The sequence below is a fragment of the Amblyraja radiata genome, unplaced genomic scaffold (genome assembly GCF_010909765.2).
Source record: "Amblyraja radiata isolate CabotCenter1 unplaced genomic scaffold, sAmbRad1.1.pri scaffold_555_ctg1, whole genome shotgun sequence".
NCBI classification, from domain to species: domain Eukaryota; kingdom Metazoa; phylum Chordata; class Chondrichthyes; order Rajiformes; family Rajidae; genus Amblyraja; species Amblyraja radiata.
The window spans coordinates 25,001-35,899 of NW_022630612.1; the positions used below are offsets into that span (position 1 = coordinate 25,001).

The window sequence follows — 10,899 nt, forward strand, 5'->3', positions numbered from 1 at the left end:
TCCAGAGATGCTACCTGTCCCGCTGAGCTACTCAAGCATTTAGGGGTGGGAAGATTGCAACCTTCACGTGGTCCGCCCTGTTTCGATGAATGCAATCAACCCGGCGTGCACAATCAAATAAGATCAAATAGAACAAGTTGTCCTATGGTGCAACATAACTTTGAAAATACACAAAAAAGCTGGAGAAACTCAGCGGGTGCCGCAGCATCTATGGAGCGAAGGAAATAGGCCTATTTCCTTCGCTCCATAGATGCTGCTGCACCCGCTGAGTTTCTCCAGCATTTTTGTGTACCTTCGATTTTCCAGCATCTGAAGTTCCTTCTTAATAACTTTGAAAATAAATGGTTTCAGGACCTGGTGAGGGGGGGGGGGGGGGGGCATCCCTTTTATCCCTTTTATCACTTTTATATATCTTCAGCTCTCTTTTTCTCACTTTCTTTTTCTTTGGCTTTCTCCTTACCACTTTTTCGTTTCTAAGGGTCTCTCGTGATCACTCTTTCCCGCACTCACTATTCTATCCAACTCTCTTTACTTTTCTTCTTTTTAAAGTTTAAAATATGAAGTGGTACAGGAAATGTATTATGTTATTTTTGGCTTATATCACTGTAATGTACACTATTAATTAAAAAAAGAAAGAACTAGTTGTCCTACAACTTTATGCTGTGCACGCCACACGCAAGAAGAAGACTCCTGCATTTATAGACAATAGACAATATGTGCAGGAGTAGGCTATTCGACCCTTCGAGCCAGCACCGCCATTCAATGTGATCATGGCTGATCATCCATATTCAGTACCCCGTTCCTGCCTTCTCCGCATATCCCCTGACTCCGCTATCTTTAAGGGCCCTATCTAACTCTCTCTTGAAAGTATCCAGAGAACCAGCCTCTGAGGTAGAGAATTCCACACTCACAACTCTCTGTGAGAAAAAGTGTTTCCTCGTCTCCGTTCTAAATGGCTTACCCCTTATTCTTAAACTGTGTGTGGCCCCTGGTTCTGGACTCCCCCATCATCGGGAACATGTTTCCTGCCTCCAGCGTGTCCAAACCCTTAATCATCTTATGTGTTTCAATAAGATTCCCTATCATCCTTCTAAATTCCAGAGTGTACAAGCCCAGCTGCTCCATTCTCTCAGCATATGACAGTCCCACCATCCCGGGAATTAACCTGGTGAACCTCGGTACAGGTGACAATGAACTGAACTCAAGGCGAAGATAAAGGAATATGAGAGGGAGTTACCAGGGTTAAGAGCGTCGAGGATCTCACTCCAAACTGTCTTCAGGAAAGGTCCTCTGAATTTTTCAACTGACAGACTTCCACTGGCGACGATTAGTTCTTTAATGCTCTGTCTTGATCTGTAAATATTAGGCAGAATGACAAATTAACCATAAAACATTCCCCGCCTCCCCTCCGAGTTGTATTAGGGAAACTGTCAAGAACTTTAACATAGAATGTGGCCTACCGTAAATTCCGCCAGGATTCCTCCTGAAATAAAAGAGGACAAATCTGAATTGATTGGGAATGACTGTCCAAATAGAGTCACATGGCTGTACAGCAAGGAAACAGGCCCTTCGGTCCATCTCTGACCATGGTATACTAGTCAAGTCAAGTCAAGTCACATTTATTTATATAGCACAGTTAAAAAACAACTCTCGTTGGCCAAAGTGCTTTACATTTGAAATAAGAATAGCACAACAAAACAGACTACATACATATATACATGTAGCCCTCACTCAGAGGACGTCAGGAAAGGCTTGGGAGTATAGATAAGTCTCTAGTCCTGACTTAAAGGAGTCGATGGAGGGGGCAGTTCTGATGGGAAGAGGGATGCTGTTCCACAGTCTAGGAGCTGCAACCGCAAAGGCGCGGTCGCCCCTGAGCTTATGCCTAGACCGCGGGATATTCAGCAACCCCAAGTCGGCCGATCTGAGGGGCCTGGAGGTGGAGTGATGGGTGAGAAGACTTTTTATGTAGGTGGGGGCAAGCCCATTGAGGGCTTTGTAAACATAGAGGGTCTTGAAGTTTATACGGAACCGCACAGGGAGCCAGTGGAGAGAGGCCAGGATCGGGGTGATGTGGTCCCTTTATCGGGTGCCCGTCAGGAGTGTCGCTGCGGCGTTTTGGACCAGTTGCAGGCGGGACAGGGAAGATTGGCTGATGCCAGTGTAAAGGGAGTAGCAGTAATCTAGGCGGGAGGAGATAAATGAGTGGATGATCTTTTCCAGGTCATCAAAGTGGAGGAATTGTTTTATTTTAGCTATCGTCCGAAGCTGAAAGAAGCTAGCTTTTACCACGGCATTGACTTGTTTGTCAAATTTCAGTGCTGAGTCAAATATCACGCCAAGATTTTTGACGTGAGGTTTGAGTAGTGGGGTAAGGCTTCCAAGGCTGCCTGCTATCATTTTCACTAGGCTGGTCCTAATTCACAGCACGTTGAGGGTCCCACTTGGTCGTGCAGCCCTTTAAACCAGGGGTGGGCAAACTTGTTCTGCATAGGGGGCCGGGACAGATGCATGTCTGTGAGCGGATGGCGGGCCATATCTATCACGTGTACACACGGATCCCACCCCCAACCTGCCCCATATGGCTGGCATCAAATCACGTGTTCACAGAAGGTAGACAAAATTGCTGGAGAAACTCAGCGAGTGAGGCAACCTCACGCAATCCTTGCATGTCTCACCCGCTGAGTTTCTCCAGCATTTTTTGTCCACCTTCGATTTTTCCAGCATCCGCAGTTCTTTCTTAAACGTGTTCACTGAAGGTGCGGGGCCGCGCCAGCGACTTTGCGCAGGATGCAATGCAGCCAGAGCACGGCCGCGTTCGGCGCGGGCACTCGGCGGTCCGGATGATTACGGGAAAAGAAAAATCCGCCCGCGGGCCGGATGATTTCGGGTTACGGGCCGCATTCGGCCCAGGGGCCGTAGGTTGCCGACCCCTGATTTAAATCCTTTATAGCCATATTTAAATCTTTTTATTTGAATTTCACAGCAATTTGCATACATACTTTGATAACAGACAGTGACAGTCAAGGCATAATTGTGCAACAGTATGTAAGCGACCCTCAAAGCCCTTACCAAAGATCTTATAGCGGAGCAAGATGGGTTACTCTCACGCAAACGTGTAGTACGCTCATGGGCGGATTCATGGGTGATTATGGGAGTCATTTTAGCAACCAGCCCCCGCCATCTTGTTCCGCCATCTTGCTTCCGGCCAAAGATCGGATCTTTGTTTCCGCAGCGGGGAGAGGGAGTGCGCGGCCCGGGGCAGCGGGAGAGGGAGTGTGGGGCAGCGGGAGAGGGGCATAGGAGGGGGGGGAGACATTGTAGTGTGGGGGCAGGCGAGGTAGTGCCGGGGGGGGGGGGGGGGGTGAGATAAGGCTTAATGTGTGTGAAGTTGCGGGGAGGTTTACAATGTTTCTTATTTAATGTCCCTTGTCTAGTCTGAAATCAAGTTTATCATTGGATCAGAAGAAATATAATTGTGTGTGTTATATGATTATATACATTTATATCACATTCATGTATGTGTGTTTATAAACATTTTATTCTTTAACAAGAATTAACAGAATTATGAACTAACTGAATTATGAATCTAACCCTATATCACACACAAAAACTTCCCCCGCAATGTCAATTACCCTGCGAGTCGATGTCGGTTCCGGTTACTACAAAATCAACTCAAACACTGCTTGTGAGCCATTTAAAAAGAAATGATTTAAAAAACATTAAAAAAGACAATTACCAGAGTCAAATTTTATTCTTGACAAGAAGTATGAACTGACAGAATGATGAATCTAACCCCACACAAACTGTTCATTGATTACACTGCGAGTCGGGTCGGGTCAGGTAGGCTCCGGTTACTAAAATGGGCGGGGAAAAATGCCCAGGATCCCCTCCGTAGCTACTACACGTCAGCCCATTGCATTTAGCAGGAGTAGCCTATCTTGCTCCGCTCTAAGATCTTTGCTTACCCTTACCCACCTTCAACCCACCCGAATCAGGTCGGAACCAAACGGGGACAAACGACACTCACATACATACACACTACACACAAATATGGTTAAGATAAACGAAACAAAAAGTACTAAAGGGAAAAAAAAAAAAAAAAAGGTCACTAATAACTGTAAATAAGTAAGTAATTAAATAAATAAGTGTGGGGAGGGCGGGGGGGGGGTTAAGGGGAGAGCAGCTGCAGTAGAGCAGAACAATGGTGGAGCACTCAGTCCTCTTCCGAGTCCGGGGACAAGTTGAGAGAGTTAACAAGTTCCAAGAAAGGGTTCCATGTATCTAGGAATGTCTTGGTAGAGCCTTTGAGAGAGAACCTAAGTTTTTCAAGCTTTAAATTGTAAAGCACCTCCTTAATCCGAGCGGGCGTGTATCGGGGGACAGGTGAGCCTCCAGTTAAGCAAGATCAGTCTCCAAGGTTGTAAAAGCTAGGACCCGTTTCACCGCAACAGAGAGGTTGGTGTTGGGAGGGGTACCGAAAATGGCTGTCAGTGGGTTTGGAGGAATAGTCTGGCCGTAGGCTCTGCTTATCAAGTTTATCTGCTTATCCTTTATAGCCATAAGATAGACACAAAGTGCTGGAGTAACTCAGCGGGTCAGGCAGCATCTCATGAGGGAAACAGGATGGGCGACATTCCGGATTGGGATCTCTCGATCGGTCCAAATGCCCTTTTAAGACAGGGCGGCACAGTGGCCTGTTTTGGGAAAAAGGAAGTACAGGTACAATGGGATCTGGGGGTCCTTGTACATCAGTTAATGAAAGTAAGCATGCAGGTACAGAAGGCAGTGAAGAAAGTGAATGGCATGTTGGCCTTCATAACAAGAGGAGTTGAGTATAGGTGAAAAGAGGTCCTTCTGCAGTTGTACATAACCCTAGTGAGTAACTAGAGTTTAGTTTAGTTTAGAGATACAGCGCGGAAACAGGCCCTTCGGCCCATCGAGTCCGCGCCGACCAGTGATCCCCGCACACTAACACTATCCTACACACACTAGGGGCAATTTACAATTATACCAATCCAATTAACCTACAAACCTGTACGTCTTTGGAGTGTGGGAGGCGACCGAAGATCTCGGAGAAAACCCACGCGGGTCACGGGGAGAACGTGCAAACTCCGCACAGACAGCACCCGTGGTCGCGATCGAACCCGAGTCTCCGACGCTGTCAGCCAGCAACTATACCGCTGCGCCACCGTTCCGCCTTACTACGTCAGCGACTCGCGTTCAATCCTGGCCACAGGGTGCTGTCTGGGTGGAGTTTGCACGTGTGGCAACCTGGGTTTTCTCTTGGTGCTCGGATTTCCCCCCACACTCTGAAAGACGTACAGGTTTGCAGGTTAATGGGCTTTGGTAAAATTGTAACTTGTCCCGAGTGTGTGGGATAATTGCTCGTCAGCACAGACTCGGTGGGCCGAAGGGCATGTTTCTGTGCTGTATCTATAATAGTTTAAAGTAATGAGTTGTCATTTAATCTGCTTCTTTAGCTACCTCTGGCAGCTCATACGAGATACTGACTATCCAATGAGACCACACCTGGAGTATTGCGTGCAGTTTTGGTCCCCTAATTTGAGGAAGGACATTCTTGCTATTGAGAGAGTGCAGCGTAGGTTTACAAGGTTAATTCCCAGGATGGCGGGACTGTCATATGCTGAGAGAATGGAGCGGCTGGGCTTGTACACTCTGGAATTTACAAGGATGAGAGGATATCTTATTGAAACATATAAGATTATTAAGGATCTGAAGAAGGGTTTCGGCCCAAAACGTTGCCTATTTCCTTCGCTCCATAGATGCTGCTGCACCGGCTGAGTTTCTCCAGCACTTTTGTCTACCTAAGATTATTAAGGGCTTGGACACGCTAGAGACAGGAAACATGTTCCCGATGTTGGAGGAGTCCAGAACCAGGAGCCACAGTTTAAGAATAAGGGGTAAGCCATTTAGAACGGAGACGAGGAAACACTTTTTCACCTAGAGAGTTGTGAGTCTGTGGAATTCTCTGCCTCAGAGGGCGGTGGAGGCCAGTTCTCTGGATACTTTCAAGAGAGAGCTATATAGGCCTCTTAAAGATGGGGGAGTCAGGGGATATGGTGAGAAGGCAGGAACGGGGTACAGATTGTGGATGATGAGCCATGATCACGGTGAATGGCGGTGCTGGCTCGAAGGGCCGAATGGCCTAGTCCGGCACCTATTGTCTATTGTCTATTGACTTGGTGACGTTGGGACCCTTCTTCCGGACCTGAAACGTCACCTATCCATTTTCTCCAGAGACGCTGCCTGACCCATTGTGTTGCTTCAGTAGGTCTGGCCCTTCATTATCAACATCAATCCGTGCGCACTAATTGAACGAATCACTATCCTTGTCTTCAGGAAGAGGATCCCAACTTTCTGCTCCACCTGCTCCTGGAACTTTTGCAGCTCGCCCTGAATTAATTTTGAACGCTCCTGGATTTCCTGAAGATTTTTCTCCATTGCTCCCAGGATCTCTCCCTCGTGCAGTTGCAGGTTGCCGGTCAGATGTTCCTCCTTCTCGGTGAGAACCTGGTGCATTTCGGCAAACTCGGAGGTGATGCGGGTCTTCAGACTGAGCGACTGATCCTGCAGAAGGAATTGCGGCAAACGGTAACAATGCAGTGTTTGTGTGTGTGTGCGTGTGTGTGTGCGTGTATGTGTGTGTGTGTGCGTGTGTGTGTGTGTGTGTGTGTGTGCGTGTATGTGTGTGTGTGTGTGTGCGTGTTGTGTGTGTGTGTGTGTGTGTGTGTGTGTGTGTGTGTGCGTGCGTGTGTGTGTGCGTGTGTGTGTGTGTGTGTGTGTGTGTGTGTGTGTGTGTATGTGTGTGTGTGCGCGTGCGTGCGTGCGTGTTTGTTTGTTCCACTCTGACAGTCGCCGTTTTAACCAACTTGACAGTTGCCGGCAGTCGCCTGAAAGATCTCCCAAGTGGGACAGGCACATCAGTGTTAGAGTGTTCGGCAGCCGGAGAAACTGAGGGAACGACCGTGTGTATTGACTGACTGAGGCAGGAAGAAAACGAGGGGACCCAGAAGATTTAATACACTTTTTTAAATTTTATTTTTCTCTCATTATATTTGCTCTCATTTTATTTACAGGCTCATTGAATGGGCTGTCAAGACACGGAATTTCGACTTAAATCGAGTCTGTCGTCCACATTTCTGCCCCTGAGCCCCGCTCCCGGGACCCGACCCCATTTTTTTTTTTTACACAACCGGATCGGGATCGGGATCGGTGCAAACTCGCATTAAAACGCGGGCGGACCTTAGTAGGTGGACAACGGTGCCCGTTTTTCCCGACTGCCCGCTATTATAAATGGCGGCACAGTGCCGCAACGTTGTTACAGCGCCAGTGACCAAGGTGCCAGGTGACAATAAACAACAGGTGCAGGAGTAGGCCGTTCTAAAATAGACAAAAATAAAGATGAACTCCATGCGGCAAGCACGACCTAACCAGTAGAGGGGGCCGCGCGGAGGTCGAGTGAGTGATGTGAAGATCGAGCGAAGTTTGCGCGGTGCGTACGGCATCGAGGCGACTGCTGGCCCGGCAGGCCGTTGCCGGGCGGAATTTTTGAACACGGTCAGTTTTTCGGAGCCCCGCCTGCGCGCTGTCGGGACCAGCTCCGCACAACTCCATACGGCTCTGGCGATCGAAGTGGGACCGGCCCCGCGAGGCCGTACGCCTCAAGCGACCACATTAGGTAGCGCTCGCCGCATGCAGGCGCATGCTCGTGGGACCGGCCCTTAAGGGTCCAGCCCAACTCGACCACACCGGCCAACAATGTCCCAGTTACACTAGTCCCACCTGCCTGCGCTTGGTCCATATCCCTCCAAACCTGTCCTACCCATGTACCTATCCAACTGTTTCTTAAACGTTGGGATAGTCCCAGCCTCAACTACCTCTCTGGCAGCTTGTTCCATACACCCACCACCCTGTGTGAAAAAGCTACCCCTTAGATTCAATAGACAATAGGTGCAGGAGTAGGCCATTCGGCCCTTCGAGCCAGCATTCTCAATCAGTACCCCGTTCCTGCCTTCTGCCCATATCCCCCGACTCCGCTATCTTTAAGAGCCCTATCTAGCTCTCTCTTGAAAGTATCCAGAGAACCGGCCTCCACCGCCCTCTGAGGCAGAGAATTCCACAACTCACAACTCTCTGTGTGAAAACGTGCTTCCTCATCTCCGTTCTAAATGGCTTACTCCTTATTCTTAAACTGTGTGTGGCCCCTGGTTCTGGACTCCCCCAACATCGGGAACATGTTTCCTGCCTCTAGCGTGTCCAAACCCTTAATAATCTTATGTTTCAATAAGATGCCCTCTCATCCTTCTAAACTCCAGAGTATACAAGCCCAGCCGCTCCATTCTCTCAGCATATGACAGTCCCGCCATTCCGGGAATTAACCCTGTAAACCTACCCTACACTCCCTCAATAGCAAGAATGTCCTTCCTCAAATTAGGGGACCAAAACTGCACACATTACTCCAGGTGTGCTCTCACTAGGGTTCTGTACAACTACAGGTGGACATCTTTGCTCCTATACTCAGTTTCCTATTAAATCTTTCCAGAAACCTATGTCCTCTAGTTCGTGATTCAATTCTCTATAAGATCACCTCTCAACCTCCTGCACTCTAAGAATAGAGTTTTAACCTGCTCGATCCTACAGTTCAGGCTCCTCGAGTTCTGTCGGCATGCTCGTAATTCTTCCCTGCAATAGTTCGGCTTTGGTAGGTCCATTCAGTTTAGTTTAGTTAGGGCGTGGAAACAGGCCATTCGGCTCACCGAGTTCCTGGTGACCCGCGATCACCACAAACCAGCACCATCCTACACACAAGGGACAATTTACAATTATACCAAGCCATTAACCTGCAAACCTGTACGTATTTGGAGTACGGGGAGAACGTGCAAACTCCGCAGAGGAAATCCTTCGGCCCATCCAGCCCCTGATAGCCCCCAAACATGCACGTCCGATTTCCCTGTTGTCCAAACGCGGTGGCGCAGCGGCAGAGTTGCTGCCTCACGGCGCCAGGGACCCGAGTTCGAGGCCGGTTCTCTGGATGCTTTCAAGAGAGAGCTAGATAGGGTTCTTAAAGATAGTGGAGTCAGGGGATATGGGGAGAAGGCAGGAACGGGGTACTGATTGGAGATGATCAGCCATGATCACATTGAATGGCGGTGCTGGCTCGAAGGGCCGAATGGCCTACTCCTGCACATATTGTCTATTGCCTATTGCCTAATATGGAACAGTACACCACAGGAACAGGCCGTTCGTCCCACAATGTCCGTGCTGAACACCATGCCAAATTACTGTATCTTCTAGTCTGCTCTGCCTGCATGAAATCCATATCTCGCCATTCCCTGCATATCCATGTGCTGGGCTAAAAGGCCAATGCGCCTACTGCTCTCTGTGTGAATAAACTATCTGTGTGATAACTTTACCCCATTGCCCTGCATATCTGGAGAGCGGCCCTGAGCTACTATACAATAGTCAATAGACAATAGACAATAGGCAATAGGTGCAGGAGTAGAGGCCATTTGGCCCTTCGAGCCAGCACCGCTATTCAATGTGATCATGGCTGATCATCCACAATCAGTACCCCGTTCCTGCCTTCTCCCCATATCCCCTGACTCCGCTATCTTTAAGAGCCCTATCTAGCTCTCACTTGAAAGTATCCAGAGAACCGGCCTCGACCGCCCTCTGAAGCAGAGAATTCCACAGACTCACAACTCTCTGGGTGAAAAAGTGTTTCCTCATCTCCGTTCTAAATGGTTTACCCCTTATTCTTAAACTGTGTGTGGCCCCTGGTCCTGGACTCGCCCAACATCGGGAACATGTTTCCTGCCTCTAGCGTGTCCAAACCCTTATATGTTTCAATAAGATCCTCTCTCCTTCTTCTAAACTCCAGAGTGTACAAGCCCAACACCTCATTGGAGATCCATGGACTATCTTCAAACAGACTTTGCTGGACTTCCCCTGCACTGAACATTATTCCCCTTTATCGTGTATCTGTACACTGTGGATGGTTCGATTGGATAATCATGTATAGTCTTTCAGCTGACTGGTTAGCATGTAGCAAAATATTTTCACTTTACCTCGGTACACGGTACAATTCAGGGTTGTGTTTATGAAGGAACTGCAGATGCTGGAAAATCGAAGGTAGACAAAAATGCTGGAGAAACTCATCGGGTGCAGCAGCATCTATGGAGCGAAGGAAATAGGCGACGTTTCGGGCCGAAACCCTTCAGCGAAGGAAATAGGCGACGGTTGCATCACGGCCTGGCCTGGCAACAGCAACGTTCAGAAATGTAGGAGGTTACAAAAATAAACGGTGAATATTGCCCAGTCGGTCCATCACGGACACTGACGTCCCTTGTATTTAATGTTTAAGAAAGAACTGGATTTGCTAGAAAAATCATATGTGGGCAAAAATGCTGGAGAAACTCATCGGGTGAGGCAGCATCTGTGGAGAGAAGGAATAGGTGATGTTTCAGGTCGAGACCCTTCTTCAGACTGATGTGGCGGTGGGGTGGTGGGGGGAGAAGAAAGAGGCGGAGATAGTGGGCTGTGGGAGAGCTGGGAAGGGGAGGGGAAGGAGGGAGAGAGCAGGGACTACCTGAAATTGGAGAAGTGTCATCAATATGTTCATACCGCTGGGGTGTAAACTACCCAAGCGAAATATGAGGTGCTGCTCCTCCAAATTGCGGTGGGACTCACTCTGGCCATTTTGTGTCTGTCCTGGGCCTCCTCCGTGGCCAGAGTGAGTCCCACCGCAAATTGGAGGATCAATGATATGTATCAATTTGTCGATATGGTCATTTGCAAAATCCAATTCCGATTCTTCTGGTCCTTTTAAGTCTTTTCACCAATTGTTTAGATAGAATATTGGTCCAAGGAGAGATA

The 10,899-nt window shown here is 48.5% G+C and overlaps 1 protein-coding gene across 1 annotated transcript in view; it reads right to left on the bottom strand.

Annotated features, from left to right (window-relative positions):
• Positions 1–1,537, bottom strand: part of LOC116970132 (butyrophilin subfamily 3 member A1-like) — a gene marked incomplete at its 5' end in the record, with an annotated part of 2,315 nt that extends 778 nt beyond the window's left edge. The window contains 2 exons of the mRNA XM_033016851.1: positions 1,238–1,353; positions 1,461–1,537. Coding sequence (XP_032872742.1) covers positions 1,238–1,353; positions 1,461–1,537 — 193 coding nt within the window. The remainder of the gene's footprint in view (positions 1–1,237; positions 1,354–1,460) is intronic.
• Between the last annotated feature and the right edge of the window lie 9,362 nt (positions 1,538–10,899).